This window comes from Salmo trutta, chromosome 14, assembly GCF_901001165.1.
Source record: "Salmo trutta chromosome 14, fSalTru1.1, whole genome shotgun sequence".
Classification (NCBI taxonomy): Eukaryota; Metazoa; Chordata; class Actinopteri; order Salmoniformes; family Salmonidae; genus Salmo; species Salmo trutta.
In genome coordinates, this window is record NC_042970.1 from 51,794,084 (window position 1) to 51,809,488 (window position 15,405).

The 15,405-nt window shown below is 47.9% G+C and overlaps 1 protein-coding gene across 4 annotated transcripts in view; it reads left to right on the forward strand.

Moving 5' to 3' along the window:
* Positions 1 to 14,586, forward strand: part of LOC115208360 (protein CBFA2T2) — a 51,471-nt gene extending 36,885 nt beyond the window's left edge. For all 4 annotated transcript variants that reach the window (XM_029776348.1, XM_029776346.1, XM_029776349.1 and 1 more), the window contains 10 exons: positions 1,687 to 1,839; positions 2,651 to 2,892; positions 3,981 to 4,070; positions 6,732 to 6,922; positions 7,172 to 7,425; positions 10,109 to 10,194; positions 10,890 to 11,097; positions 12,087 to 12,155; positions 12,385 to 12,575; positions 13,069 to 14,586. In XM_029776348.1, the coding sequence (XP_029632208.1) occupies positions 1,687 to 1,839; positions 2,651 to 2,892; positions 3,981 to 4,070; positions 6,732 to 6,922; positions 7,172 to 7,425; positions 10,109 to 10,194; positions 10,890 to 11,097; positions 12,087 to 12,155; positions 12,385 to 12,575; positions 13,069 to 13,389 (1,805 nt within the window). In that variant the 3' untranslated portion in view covers positions 13,390 to 14,586. The remainder of the gene's footprint in view (positions 1 to 1,686; positions 1,840 to 2,650; positions 2,893 to 3,980; positions 4,071 to 6,731; positions 6,923 to 7,171; positions 7,426 to 10,108; positions 10,195 to 10,889; positions 11,098 to 12,086; positions 12,156 to 12,384; positions 12,576 to 13,068) is intronic.
* The last annotated feature ends 819 nt before the right edge of the window (positions 14,587 to 15,405 follow it).

Here is a 15,405-nt window from a genome sequence, read left to right on the forward strand (position 1 = left end):
GCACGGAGTGTGTGTGTGTGTGTGTGTGTGTGTGTGTGTGTGTGACGGAAGCCCAAATGGCTGTGTATAGCCCTCCTTCCTGCCCCCTGCTCTAGTGAACAGGTGGAGCGATAGCAGGCAGGCCATGGGATGTGGAGGGAGAGGGATGGATGGAGAGAGAGAGAGAGAGAGGAGGACAAGAAGTGGGAGAAAGAGAGGGTAGAGTCAGTGGGGCTCAGGGGCAGAAGGAGCTGTCAAATCGTGGGGTGCAGCGGTTGCAAGCCTGACAGTTCAAGTCAACCCTCGCTGTTGTGCGGGAATGTGTGTGTACACGCTTGTGTGCTGGCTTTGCTAATTCAAAAAGAAAAGCAACTACTACGAAGCAAGCATATACCTTTTTTGTTTATTTTCCCTTTTCTGAGGGTTACGTCTACGAGCCAAGCGAGGCTTATTGTTTGTTTATTTCCACATGCCAAATAACTCCACATTGGAGCCACATCGAAAGTGTTCCGTCTTTTGATTTCACCCTAGTTCTTACCCACATTTCTGTGGTCACACGCTTGCATATGAAATGCAATATCGCTTTCCATCGGGGATTCATACGCACTTAAACGTCACTGAAGTACTGGCTATTGCATTCATATGTTTTTGTATGACGAGACAGACACTCAGTTCATAGCATCAAAAGAGCACAATAGTCCCACCCTAAAGCCATGGAACTCCATTGAAAAGAGCCGTTTCACCCAACCTTTGACCCTTTAAAACCCTGCTTGTCTATTAATCGTCCGTCTAAAAGCAGTTGGAAGCGTCTGATCCACTCCAAATGGAGACAAGATGCAGCCTTCATGGGATCTGCCCCAACAAAGACGCCCTCTGATCCAAAGATTATTACCATCTTTCTCTCTCTTCCCATCCCCTGATCTGGTGGTCCCATTCATTTCATTCATTGGCCGTGGCATATTGAGAAGTATGCGTTTAACATTCAAAAGCTTTTGCGATCTTGTTAGTAAAGCGTGAAATAGCTCCCGGACCCCCTTTTTTTTGTTGCTTCTTTCCCCCTCTCTCTTCGGCCCCTGTCCCTCTGGCTCAATGAAAAGCCATTCTTCTCCATGAACACAATGGTTTTTCTTCATTAGCACTTCTGCCATGGATCTCAATGGAGGGGTGGAGGATCGCAAGGCTAGACCCCAAGACATCTGGGGTTCTCTAGTAGGGGGCAAAAGGGGGTGGGTGTGGAGGCGGGAAGTTCTGTTGCTGTTTTTTTTTTTTTTTCTATGACAAAGGCAAGGTCTTGAAGAGTCTGCATTGAGAAGATTGCGCTGGATCTGAAAATGTTGGATTGCTTTTCATAGCACGCATGCACACTGAGGCTTAGGATAGTGTGTGTGTTTAACTTGAGTGGTTGATGATCCAAACTAGACTTCAAACCTACTTACGTTAAATGTTTTTGTCATTTAGCAGACGCTCATATCCAGAGTGACTTACAGTAGTGAGTTCATACATTTTCATACTTTTTTTCATACTGGTTCCCTGTGGGAATTTGAACCCACAACTCGGGTGTTGCAATCGCCACGCTCTACCAACTGAGGTGTGTGTGTGTGTGTATGTGTGTGTACATACACCTCGACCACGTAATGACCACTCCCCACATGCACCTATTGACCACGCCTCCTCTCTCTCCCCCCTCCCCTCTTTCTCCCCCTTCAGACAGTGGAGAGAAGAAGACCCCTGCCATGCCCGGCTCTCCTGTGGATGTCAAGACTCATTCCAAACCAGCCCCCAGCAGCAGCGCCACCATGCCCCCCCTGCCCTCCATCAACCCCAGCGGGCCCCGGCCAGCCTCCTTCTCCTCCACCACACGTGAGTACCGAGTGCCCGGGGTGAAGTTTCCCTTAGGTGCAGATTTAATATCACGTTCTCCTCCCCAATCCCAAAGTTAAACATTAGTGGGGGAAATACAAAACTGACCCATGGTGAGCTTCTAGGGGCAACTTGACCATACAGGGCACTCTACATAGTCTCGCTGCCACCATGACAGCGCCCACCGCCACTAGCTCCCCCTAGAGGAGCCTCCAGGGACCTGCACGCTTTGGGGTGAATCGTAACTGCATGTGACATCAAGTGAAAATTGTGACTTAAATGGAAGTTACGATTGAACCCTTTAATAGCAACCAACAGATTTGAGCTGTGTGCACACGTGTCAAACTCAAAGAAACGAAGACATATAAATATACCAAAATCATGTACCACAATCCCCTAATCCAAGGGTGGCAAACTCATTCCACGGAGGGCCGAGTGTCTGCGGGTTTCCGCTCCTCCCTTGTATTTGATTTGATGAATTAAGGTCACTAATTAGTAAGGAACTCCCCTCACCTGGTTGTCTAGGTCTTAATTGAAAGGAGAAAACAAAAACTTGCAGACACTCTGCCATTCGTGGAATGAATTTGACTCCCCTGGATTAATGGATTGTGGTACATGATTTTGCTATATTTATGTCTTAATTTCTTTGTCTGCCTTAATTAATGGCCTTAAATTTTCAACATGATAAAAGATGTGAGGATTCCAGTAAGAAAGATTGTGTCAACCCATTCAGTCTATCAACTCCTCTGATACCTTCTTTGACCTCTCATTGGCTCTTCTCCCTCCCCATCCCACCTCTTCCCTCCCCCAGTGACCAATGGGATCCACCACTCCCCACCCATGCTGAACGCCGTGCCCTCGCCGCCCCAGCGCTACAGCAACGGGCCTAGCTCCTCTTCTTCCTCCTCGCTGGCCAATCAGCAGCTCCCGGCCACGTGCGGCGCCAGGCAGCTCAGCAAGCTCAAACGCTTCCTGACGACGCTGCAGCAGTTCGGCAACGACATCTCGCCCGAAATCGGAGAGAGCGTCCGCAACCTGGTGCTGGCCCTCGTGGTAAGTGGTTGACATAACGTTTTAGGAACCTTGTCACTTTGCGTTGTTCTGTATTGATGTGTCGACGTGTTGCATTTGATTTGAGAAGCGATATGATCATTTACCCTCGGGATGAATAAACTGAATTGAGTTTAACAGAATTTGATTTAATCGAATGAGATATTTCAACATAAATGTTGATTTCAATACAAATATATATATATATATATATATATATATATATATATATATATATATATATATATATATATATATACTGAACAAAAATGTAAACGCAGCATGCAACAATTTCACCGATTTTACTGAGTTACAGTTCATATCAGAAATACTCCTCAGTTTCATCAGCTGTCCAAACCACCCGGGAAGTAGTGTACCTGATCGAGTGGCCTATTATTGTCCCCAGCACTAGGTGAACCTGTGTAATGATCATGCTGTTTAATCAGCTTCTTGATAATCCATCCACCTGACAGGTGTGGCATATCTTGGCAAAGGAGAAATGCTCACAAATTTAGATGTTAACAAATCTACGGACAACATTTGAGAAATAAGCATCTGTGCTTATAGAACATTTCTGGGATCTTTTCTTTCAGCTCATGAAACGTGGGACCAACACTTTATATGTTGCATTTCTATTTTTGTTCAGTATAAAAATATGTTTATTTATGTAGGCTTATATGCCCGTATATTCGCTATATGTGGCTTAAGTGGACCCACAGTATTGGGTTTTGACAGGCCCCATCTGCAACATATTGATACATATCGATCATTTGTGCACAATCATCTTTCATCCGTCGACAGGTTGATTGAGAAACTGCTCTGTAGTTATTGCTCTGGTCACTCAGTGATCAAAGCGATTTCAAAGTCTATCATCCTGTCCGAGAGCATCCATTTTGACTGATCTACAAATGGACTGATCCACTGTAGTTGGACTATTTATGACGCCAAATGATTTGTAGATCAGTCAGTCTGCAGTTGCTGACGACTGCAATGTGGTTGATCTGAAACACGCACAATGTCAAGCTCAGTGTTGGAGACTTTAAACCTTGAGAGGGGAACTGTGATTGGCTGATCTCTCCCCTGTGTCCCAGAATTCAACGGTCACCATCGAGGAGTTCCACTCGCGGCTCCAAGAGGCCACCAACTTCCCCCTGAGACCCTTCGTCATTCCCTTCCTCAAGGTAGCACCTACCTCCTCTCTCTATAGGTCTGTCTCCCTTCTCTCTATTTCTCTGTTACTGTCCATTTCCTTTCTGTCTCTATCTATCCCACCCTATGTCTTGTTCTCTCCCTATGTGGTGGAAATGTTGATGAACTGAATCCAGGCCTGTGCTGTGCGGACGACAGCGTTCCTCTTTGTCCTCTTCAAAAGGTGTTTGATGTTCGAGGGAGGTTTACAATGACTCAAGGACTGCATATAATTAGTCATGAAATCAGGAGTGGAAAAAGCAGATGTTTTGTATTGAAGGTAACAGCTAGGCTGCGTCCCAAATGCCATCCTCCCCCTCAGCAGCCTCCACTGATAGATTGTCTGTCTCAGCGGAGGCTGCCGAGAGGAGCACGGCTCATGAAAATGGCTGGAACGGCGCAAATGGAATGGCATCAAACACATGGAAACCATCCGTGACGTATTTGATACCATTCCACCAACTCCGCTCCAGCCATCACCACGAGCCCGTCCTCCCCAATTAAGGTCCCACCAACCTCCTGTGATAGCTATGCTAGCTCTGGTCAAAAGTAGTGCGCTATATAGGGGATAGGGTACCGTTTGAGACGCAGCACTATTCCTTTCATGAAGCGTAGAGGAGCTTCTGGCACAGAATACTCTAATTACACTTCTCTCAGAAATCTTGAACTAATAGTAATGCAAATATGGTCATAAATAATGAAAAACCGCAAGTAGACGGTAGCATAATACAAAATTAGGAAAACATGAAAATCATTTCTCTAATTGAATTTTCAACAGCAAGACGGTTGTCGTATAAACAGAGAATTGGGGTTGTGAATGTATTTATTTATTGCCTTTCGGTCATTCCCAAGTAACAATCTAGTTCTATGCGTTGACTAAACGAGCGACAGGGGTTGCGCAAGTTTAATTGGGCCTTTGAGTAACTTTGCAACATGGGGACCTGAAATAGAACACTTTTTAAGAGCAACCCTCAAGAGAACCGAACATAAATCTTCCAACCAGTCAAATTGTTCGGTGTTATTGCTCCATTCTTCAGACGGTGAAAATCGGCACTTTTTCCATGGATTACCTCTCCTTCACCTTTCAGAACCCCGACTCTCTGAAAGAATAAAAGGGAAAAAATATTGGTTTCCCTTTTTCTTAATTTACGAGGCTCCCCAACTTCTCTCCCTCCCTCCCTCCCTAGCACCGTGGCAGTGGATAGCTCAAAAAGAAAGCAAGGGAGAGACAGAGCTCGGAAGTGTGAAACATGACTGTAAACCATTCCCTCCCTTCTTTTATGGGGCTCAGCAGCGCGCCATATGGACTCTGTGTCGCATTAAAAGAAAGCAGTCATTCAGGCTTGCCCGGCGCCGCCAATTTCGCATCCGCCCCGCAGAAAAAGAGAACGGCGCTTAACTGACAGACAACATATGTGGTGGACTGATGTAGTGGTGGCCCTGGCTATGGGGGGGGGTAAGGGTCTTAAGTGGAGAACCGGGGAACGAGGAAGTCTTTGTAATTATAAGCACACTTGGGCCTGTTGCTCATTAAGAGATGGAAGGAGAAATAGAGGGAGGGAGGAGCCTGCATCCTCTCATCAGGCTTGGTGGTCATTCTGTTCTGCCTTTGCTCGTCACTCTTTTGCTCTCTTTCCCTCGTCCCTCTCTCTTTACCCCCTACGAGGGTGCTGCGTTCTGATTGCACCGTGTGATGTTTGTCTTCCGCTTCTGTGTCATTCTCTCCCTCCCTCTTTTCTCTCTCTGTCTGTCTCATTTGACCTCCACAGACTCTCTCTCGTTCCACTCGGCCTTGCTCCTTCGACTACACGCACTCTAACGTGAAGCCCCATTTTTCTCCTATGCACACAGCTCTTATCTTCTCTGCTTCTCTTGTGTTGCGGTTCGTCCAAAGTGAATGATGGACTAAGTGTTTGGGTTTTGCAGTGATTTACTGAAAGGTGGACTGCAGAAACAGTCACGGGGCTTACACTAGGCAGACAGAGACTGCGGACATTTTTAACCCCCTGTGGGGGGTAGGGGTGTGTGTGTGTGTGCACTTGTGTGCAGGCGCTTGTGTGATTCTCTGGCCTCTCAAGGAGAGATCTGCTGTATGTCTCTCCCTCTGGGCCTCCTCAGTGACACGTATCTGCCTAATGTCTCTGCCGTGTTGCCATGGCATTTCCGCGAGGTCTCCGCAGAGGCTTCACGGCCATACCGCGACATGCAAATAAGTAAAACAAATTTCACTCGAACTTCATGAAGTTCATGTTTTGACATTTTCACCCCAAAAAATGACATGTACTGGTATTTTGTGGACATGTCAGTTGGATTTAATAGGAAATTCACTTTTGAATCAGACTTTGGATCGTTGGGTCAGTGAAGGTGTAGAGAATGAAGATATTCCCAAACAGTTTTGTCAACTAAGAAATAGAAGCCAGCTCTTTTATGGCGACATTATGGCATCTATACTGTCTCCATGGTGCCACTGCGTCTACGTGGCATCTACATGGCGTTTCCTTGACAGCCGCGATCCCTGTAGTTAGATTTTTAAGGCTTTTGAGAAAACGTCATTACAGTAGCAGTATTTTTGTGATTTCTTGTATCTCGCTCTCGTTCTTGCCTTTTTCAAATGACACTCACCTCCCTTTCTCCCTCTACCTCCACCTCCCCAGGCCAACCTGCCACTGCTGCAGAGGGAGTTGCTCCACTGTGCGCGTGCAGCCAAGCAGACCCCGGCCCAGTACCTGTCCCAACACGAGCACCTCCTGCTCAGCACCACACTGGCCTCGCCCCCCGACTCCTCAGAACTGCTGCTGGAGCCTAGCGAGAGAGACATGGCCACCAAGAGACACAGCCCTAACAGGTAGCAGACAGACAGACAAAATGCACACACACACACACACCAAGAGAGACACAGTCCCAACAGGTAGGGGACAGATTGTCATATACATATACTGTAGGCGCACACACACACACACACACACATCCATGTGTAGTTTGCAAGCAGCCCCAAACGATGATACACAACAGACGGCCCTCCCCAATATCATACGTACACATTTCCACTCTCTCTCTCATGCATTCCCTCTCCTCCCCTCCATCTTTCCTGCAGGGCCAAAGAGAATGGCTTCCACGAGCGCCCGCCCGCCCCCCTGGAGCCACCAACCAAGCGCATCTGCACCATCAGCCCTGCGCCCCGCCACAGCCCGGCCCACCCCCTGCCCCTCAGCGCTCAGCTGCATCCCACGCCGCCCCCACTGCAACACTACGCCCTCGAGGACATCAGCGCCCCCCACCTACTGCACCGCGAGAGCAGTCACCGGATACTGGAGCTCCGCGAGCTCAAGGACAGGCCTAGACTACCAGGTAGATTCATCCACACGTGTTTACTGTACACGCCTACTGGTGGTCATGTGCGGCTCAGACGGTAACGCACGGTGCTTGCAACGCCAAGGGATTTGTGGGTTTGATTCCCGCTGGGGCCATCCATACAAAATAATTGGAGAGAGAGAGACACACACACACACACACACACACACACACCAAATGCAACCCAGACGCATATACAAACTCACGAGGGTTTAGCCTGACATTAACAGATGTAGGCGCCCTTTGTTCTCTCACATTGGTCCCTCTGCTGTTTTCCACAACAGTCGTAAGGGACGACTCGAGCAACACCAAGATTCCGTCATAAAACAGCACTCTTTCTCACTCACACACACAACCACAGCCTTTAGTGTGGTCGATATGAAAGCTGCTAATGGGTGGTCTGTGTGAGTGTCCATACGAGCAAACGTGTGTGTGTGTGTGTGTGTGTGTGTGTGTGGAGAGACATGCACAGCAAACGGCATAGAAGTTCTCCGAAGACCATAAATCCATGGACCCCCACATGTGCTTAGTGTGCCAAACCACCCGGGAAGTAGTGTACCTTTTTGAGAGAAGATTGTATCTAGTTCGTTGTAAATCTGCGTGCCATCTGATCCCTGTCAGTGTCAATGGCCAGATGGGGATGTAGATATTCAACGAAGTAGACATGCACTCCCATAAACACAGAGGCAAACGGCGAAACGCACACTGTGCCTTAAAGAAACGACAGTAGTTCATGCCCGAGGCACACCTTTCAGAGAGTCGAAGCATGGGGCCGGTGTTGTTTACGAGCGTTACGTCCCAGGGTACAGTAAGCCATCCAGCCTGTTCACCGCTACATCTCAGAGAGCTTTGAACTGGGGAGCGCTGATGAGAAACAGCAGCGGGGGTGGAGACAGGGGAGAAGGAGAGAGGAGGGTGGGTGGGGTTGATAGATAGTGTGTTTGTCAATTTTTTTTTTTGCCGTTCATGTGTGTATTTGTGTCTTTGAATGCTGTGTTGGATGTTTGTCTTTTAGTGTGTGTTTGCCTCTCTTTGTGTATGTGTGTGTGTGTGCTACCCCTTCCCTGCGCTCCTCCAAACCAGAGCGGGTGTCAGCGCTGCTTAGCCAGGGGGCGGATATGTATAGAAGTGGGCCTGCGCCACACAGCCTTTACAGCTCCAGCGCTGGAATGCTGCTAGGTTCAGACCATGGGGAGGGGATGCCCACTACTCCCTGATAGTTACCCAGCCGCGGGGGCAGAAATGGGGAGGAGAGGGGGGTGGGGATGGTGTTGGTGGGGTTTTTTTTTACGGACAGCTGACCTCCAGATGTGGGGGAGTCCCAGCGCTGCTGCATGCCGTGACTGGGCTCGGGGGTCTGGTTCTCATCAAAAGACATCGCTCTCTCGCTCTGTCCCTCTCCCTCTGCCTTTCAACCGCTCGCTCTCTCATCTCTGTTCTTTCTTTTAATCTCTTTTTTTTTTTTACTCTTTCTTCGTTTTTACGTCTCTCACTCTGATATACACTGAGTGTACAGAATATTAGGAACACCTTAGCAGGGACACAACTTTGGTTTTAGAAGTGGGGGGGACATTTTTTTTTTATTATAATTTTATCCAGGTGGATAAACACTCCAAACAGCCTACCCGACCGCTCTGCGATGTCCGCATGGTCCTAAAGCACACCCGTTGCCTTGTGTTGTATGACATTCCAATGATAAAACTAGGGGGAGAAAAAATGCAATTTCAGCATGTGGGGGGGGGGGGGGGCTAGTGAAAGTTACGCCCCTGCTTCCTAATATTGGTCGCACCCGCTTTTGCCCTCAGAACAGCCTCAATTCTTTGGGGCATGGACTCTACAAGGTGTTGGAAGCGTTCCACAGGGATGCTGGCCCATGATGTCTCCATTGCTTCCCACAGTTGTGTCGAGTTGGCTGGATGTCCTTTGGGTGGTGGACCATTCTTGACACACACGGCAACTGTTGAGCGTGAAAAACCCAGCAGCGTTGCGGTTCTTGACACACAAACCAGCGTGCCTGGCATCTACTACCATACCAAGTTTAAAGGCACTTAAATCTTTTGTCTTTCCCATTTTCCCCCTCTGAATGGCACACATACAGAATCGACGTCTCAAGGCTTAAACATCCTTCTTTAAACCTGCCTCCTCCCCTTCATCTACACTGAAGAGAAACGGATTTAACACGTGACATAAATAAGGGATCATAGCTGTCACCTGGTCAGTCTTTCATGGAAAGAGCAGGTGTTCCTAATGTTTTTTTTATACTCAGTGTTACCCTTGTCTTTGGAAGAGGATATCTCCTTTTCTAGCTTTCTCTCTCTCTATAGCTTTGTCGTTGTCTCTAACGCTGTCTTTTATTTTCTCCCTTCTGTCCTTCTGCCACTCTTCGTCTTTCGTCCCTCCCCTTCATCTCTCTTGTGTATGAGGAAGTGAAACGGTGACGATGGTAACGAGACACTAAAGCCCGGCTTGTCACTAAGCTATGGTCATGACATGGAATGTTGTTGTGAAATAAGACCATCTAAATGTCATTGTGTCACTGCCTCATTGTGGTATGATTAATGGACACCACTTTCACCCCCTTCCCTCCGCCTCTCTTCCTGACATTCATTTGTAATGACGGCCGTGTTCCTTTTTTTAATCGCCACTTTAAGCTTTCAATTGTCTCGTCCTTTCTAATCAGGCACTAACGGGGGCTACCGCGAGGAGCCCGTGGACCACAGGCTGACAGACAGAGAGTGGGCCGATGAGTGGAGGCATCTGGATCACGTAAGTGCCACTGCTGACAGACGCCGCCACCACCACTGGAACTATAAGTGGCGTAGCACTTCTCAGTGCCTGGTGGAGCCATCAAGGCTATGTCAGACTGGGTGTCCCGTTCACAGGGGTGGACTTGTGCTAAAGCCATCTGCTGTCTACAGATGCCATGCCCTCCAGTATTGATTGACTGTGCAATGCAGGAGTCCTACCCAATGAAATTATGTTTTGTCTCACAAACATAATTCTGGAATAGTAGTCCTGTGTATTAAGACTCATTATGTACCCCAAGTAACACTACTATATATAGCTATTACTTAGCCCCACATTATGACATATACCACAGGAGGTTGGTGCCACCTTAATTGGGGAGGATGGGCTCATTGTAATGGCTGGAGTGGAATGAGTAGAATGGTATCAAATACACGGTTTCCATGTGTTTTGATGCCATACCATTCGCTCCGTTCCGGACATTGTTATGAGCCGTCCTCCCCTCAGCAGCCTCCACTGACATATACAGTATCTGCAGAGGTCGACCGTATTTTCTGCAGTAGTGTAGATATAGGAGGTATTTTGTGATTGGGCATTTGGAAAATTGGGTGGGCCAGAACTGCAGCCCTCCTACTGTGTTTTTTTTTTACATTTTTTTTTTAGTTTGGCTCTCTCTAATGGTCCCCTCTTTCTATCTCCGTCGCTCACGCCTCCAGGTGTTGAACTGCATCGTGGACATGGTGGAGAAGACGCGACGCTCGGTGGCCGTGCTCCGCCGCTGCCAGGAGTCAGATCGCGAGGAGCTCAACTACTGGCGGCGACGCTCCAGCGAGCAGGAGGACCCCCGCAAGGGAGGGGCCGCCACCATGCCCGCCCCCTTCTCCAAGACCCACAGCCCCCACACGGCCGAGGGACTCACCAATGGTGGGTGGTCCTCTGTCTTTTTACGTTATAACTAACTCTTACGGTCTCAAATCCATGGGTGCGAAGTTAAGTTCATTTCTAACCAAGGACCTTGGTCCTTTTTTTTTATTTTTATGAATCGATACACACCTGATCGACAATTCTAGATGTAATGTATCATGTCAGGTGGGATTGCTGGTAAGGGATTAAAAACGAGTGGTCCCCTTGATGGTGAGCCGCTGAAGCAACCTGCCAGCTACTGAGCTCCCACATAGACCCACTGCCCTCTGGTGTTCATCTACAGAACTACACCCATCAACACACCACTGACACATTTCGAACCTACACATACAGCCTGTGTTCCAAATGGCATCATATTCCTTATATTGGTAAGGAATAAGGTGCCATTTGGAACGCACTCTCAGTCTTGCTGGCAGTGTTTGTCTCTCAGTGCTCGTCTGCTCCTCTCTCCGGGGCCCATGCTGCTCCGTGGCCCCCAGACAGGTGCCAACGCTGCCCCCGTCCAGATCTGCCACAGAAGGCCCTGGCAGAGCCAGCCTGTCGTCCTTTAAGACCCCGAGCTGGCTGCCCGCCGCCCGGCCCGAGTACCATCTGTGTGCCCAGCAGTGTGTCTGGGCACAGTGTACACAGTCCAAACCCAGCCCGGGCACCACAGCACTTGGGCATGGGTCTGGATTGAGAGGAGCAGCTCAGAAAGAGAGGAGAAGGGGGAGAAAAAAAAGAGCTAGAGAGAGAAGACGGGGATAAAGAGAGCGAGAGCGATAACAGAATGTAGCTACAGCTTGGTTGTCAGCTCCTCTGCCCTAGCCAATGTACTCCCTCTTCAAGCTGCCTGGCTATTCGGTTAATTTGGCCAACTGGGGAAGGTTGAAATGGTGTGGTTAGTGAGGGGATTGTATATCCCAAGTAAGTAGAGCGGATGATGCTATTTCACACAAGTCTGCCGGGTGCTAACTTTCTATTTTTTTTTTTGTCTTTCTGTGCCACAGAATCCCAGAGAGACTTTGCGCCGCGGCCTGGCTCAGGCTATGTGCCGGATGAGATCTGGAGAAAAGCTGGTAAGGGCTAGTACAACAGTGTTCAATTGTCCCATGTGTGTGGGCATTCAACATTTATTTGTGTTCTTCTTCCCTTTCCCCTTTTATCCCTCTTCTTCTCTCGCTCATTAAAAAGATATCTTTGAAAAACATTTGATATAAAGGAGTCCCCTCATCCGTCTATTATAACCACTATGTATCATAGAACCGCAACATGGTCAAAAACCTGTGTCCCCTCTCTCCTGCGCAGAAGAGGCGGTGAACGAAGTGAAGCGTCAGGCCATGGACGAGGTGCAGAAGGCTGTGGCCGAGGCGGAGCAGAAGGCCTTTGAGATGATCACAGCTGAGCGCGCCAAGATGGAGAAGACTCTGTCCGAGGCCAAGAGGAAGGCCACCGAGGACGCCATCCAGGTCATCAACGAGCAGGAGGACTCCAGCGAGGTTAGGAGGATATATTACTCTGCGTAACTATATACACTCTTAGAAAGAAAGGTGCTATCTAGAACCTTTTTTAAGGGTTCTTCGGCTGCCCCCACAGGAGAACTCTTTGAAGAAACCCTTTTGGTTACAGGTAGAACCTTTTCCACAGAGGGTTCTATATGGAACCCAAAAGGGTTCTGCCTGGAATAAAAGTGTTTTCCTATGGGGATAGCTGAAGAACCCTTTTTTTCTAAGAGTGTACACACGTACTGTGAAGTGAGAGTCATGGTGAGCACGTAGGAAAAATAGTCAAAGCTGCAGGATGTGTAGATGTACTACTGTGGTATTTACCTACTACTTGCCTAGTATACTTTGTCCATTTCTCCATAAATATACTGTACACACACTCTTCCTCTCCCCCTGCATGTAGTCTACACTACAGATACACAGCCGTTCACAGCTTTAATATATTATTTATCTCTATACTAAACTCATCCTTTCTCTCTCGCTGCAGTGCTGCTGGAACTGCGGGCGCAAGGCCAGCGAGACGTGCAGCGGTTGCAATGCGGCGCGCTACTGCGGCTCCTTCTGCCAACACAAGGACTGGGAGCGCCACCACCTCATCTGCAGCCCTGGCCTGCAAGCCCAGCCCAAGCCTGTGTCCGCCATCACCGCAGCCAGGGCCGCTGCAGCCGCTGCAGATGTTACCACAGGGGTCAAGGCCCCAGAGAGTGTACCAACCGCTGCCAGCCCTGGGGGGGAGAAGGGGTCGATAGCCTCTCGTTCCTCCACCCCGTCCACTCCTGCATCAGTGTCAGAGAGCAACGGACACTAAGACTAGGACCATGGAGGGTGGTAGTGATACCGGCTCTCACTCAAGATGGCCTCCGTTCCCCTTTTCCTTCCATTCTGTTGTTCGTGACTGTTCATAATGGACACTAGGACCGGGCGCCCCAAAATGGCTTCCTTCCTTTGTTTCTCGTTCCTATCGACCCGCTGACAGGTGAAAGGTGCTAGTGTCCATTGTTCCATCGTTTGGCTTTCACCTGACGAATGACTTTAGGTCAGCGGTTGTGAGGGAGAGGAGACGAGGGAAGGAAGCTGTTTTGAAGACCTACGATGACCCTCAGCTCTGGACACCAACGCCTGATCCAGCCAAGGAAGTGATGTCACAGACAGGAAGTGATGTCACAGACATTGAGTGAACGGAGGAGGAGATTAGGTCACTGATGTCACAAGTCATGTTACACAAAGAAAGAGGAGACACTGTGGGGAAGGGAAGGGTTGCTTTGGCAATGGTGGGCAGAAGACAGACTCATCTGCTTTGGGACTCTGAGGATCCATCTTCAACAGTTGGACAAACAGACAATCCACCTCCACAGATGGACACTTGTTTCACTTCATCCAAAAAAACTATCCCAAACAGATATGAGACGACTAAGGACTGACTTCAGACAATGTTTTTGTTTTAAGAGGACTGAGGGGGATGTATGAGATTTGGAATGGTCATTTATACCCAAGGGTGAAAGTGATGGTCGAAGTACTCACTGCATATTTCCTAGTTTCCTGGTGTGTGTGTGTGTGTGTGTGTGTGTGTGTGTGTGTGTGTGTGTGTGTGTGTGTGTGTGTATATAAAGCTAAGAGAAAAGAGGGTTATGGGTCTGAGTGACAGTACCAGCTCTAGAGTTCCTCTCCCGCTCTGGAAAGACATTATGGAGGTGACACGATAGTGAAGTCACCTCCAGAATCCTGTTTGTATGTACAGTATAGCTGTTCTACTTTTCTCGCTCACACAAGTTATTCGTCAGGTTCCTTTTTTTTGTGTGTACGTACACGTGTGTCAAAACGGTTGTTCCGTCGGTGGATATTGTAAACTAAAACATTACTACGAATTTCAGAGCAATATAAAAATACAAAGTGTTCAGGTATTCACAAGCTGTTATGCATCACCAAAGTTTTCAATTGCTAAACAAGTGTCATTGCCTGTAACTGTCTATTGTTGTACACAGAATAAATATACAGAAACACTGTTTCTTGTCTTGTTCTATAGTTATCTATTGTCATTATCACCCATTCGTCCACACCGAGCTTATAAAATAAATAAGATGGTAAGATAGAAAGTAGTATACGGTGTGTAAAGATGAATGCTGAGCTTCTAGAGGTTTCCAATTATCTACTACAGTTGCTTATTGCTTAGCTTCATGTCACCTGTTGTACAATTCTGGGTCAGATGTCTTCTGATTTTAAGTTTGCACCGGTTTTCCATCAGGAATATAAGGTAGGGGTGTTATACAGAAGATAGCCCTATTTGGTAAAAGACCAAGTCCATATTATGGCAAGAACAGCTCAAATAACCAAAGAGAAATGACAGTCCATAATTACTTCAAGACATGAAGGTCAGTAAATATGGAAAATGTGAAGAACTTTGAAAGTTTCTTCAAGTGCAGTCACAAAAACCATCAAGCGATATGATGAAAATGGCTCTCATGAGAATCGCCACAGGAATGGAAGACCCAGAGTTACCTCTGCGGCTGAGGATAAGTTCATTAGAGTTACTAGCCTCAGAAATTGCAGCCCAAATAAATGCTTCAGAGTTCAAGTAACAGACACATCTCAACATCAGCTGTTCAGAGGAGACTATGTAAATCAGGCCTTCGTGGTCGAATTGCTGCAAAGAAACTACTACTGAAGGACACCATTAAGAAGAGGAGACTTGCTTGGGCCAAGAAACACGAGCATTGGATATTAGACTGGAGGAAATTTGTCCTTTGGTCTGGAGTCCAAATTGGAGATTTTTGGTTCTAACCGCCGTGTCTTTGTGAGACGCAGTGTGGGTGAACGGATGATCTCC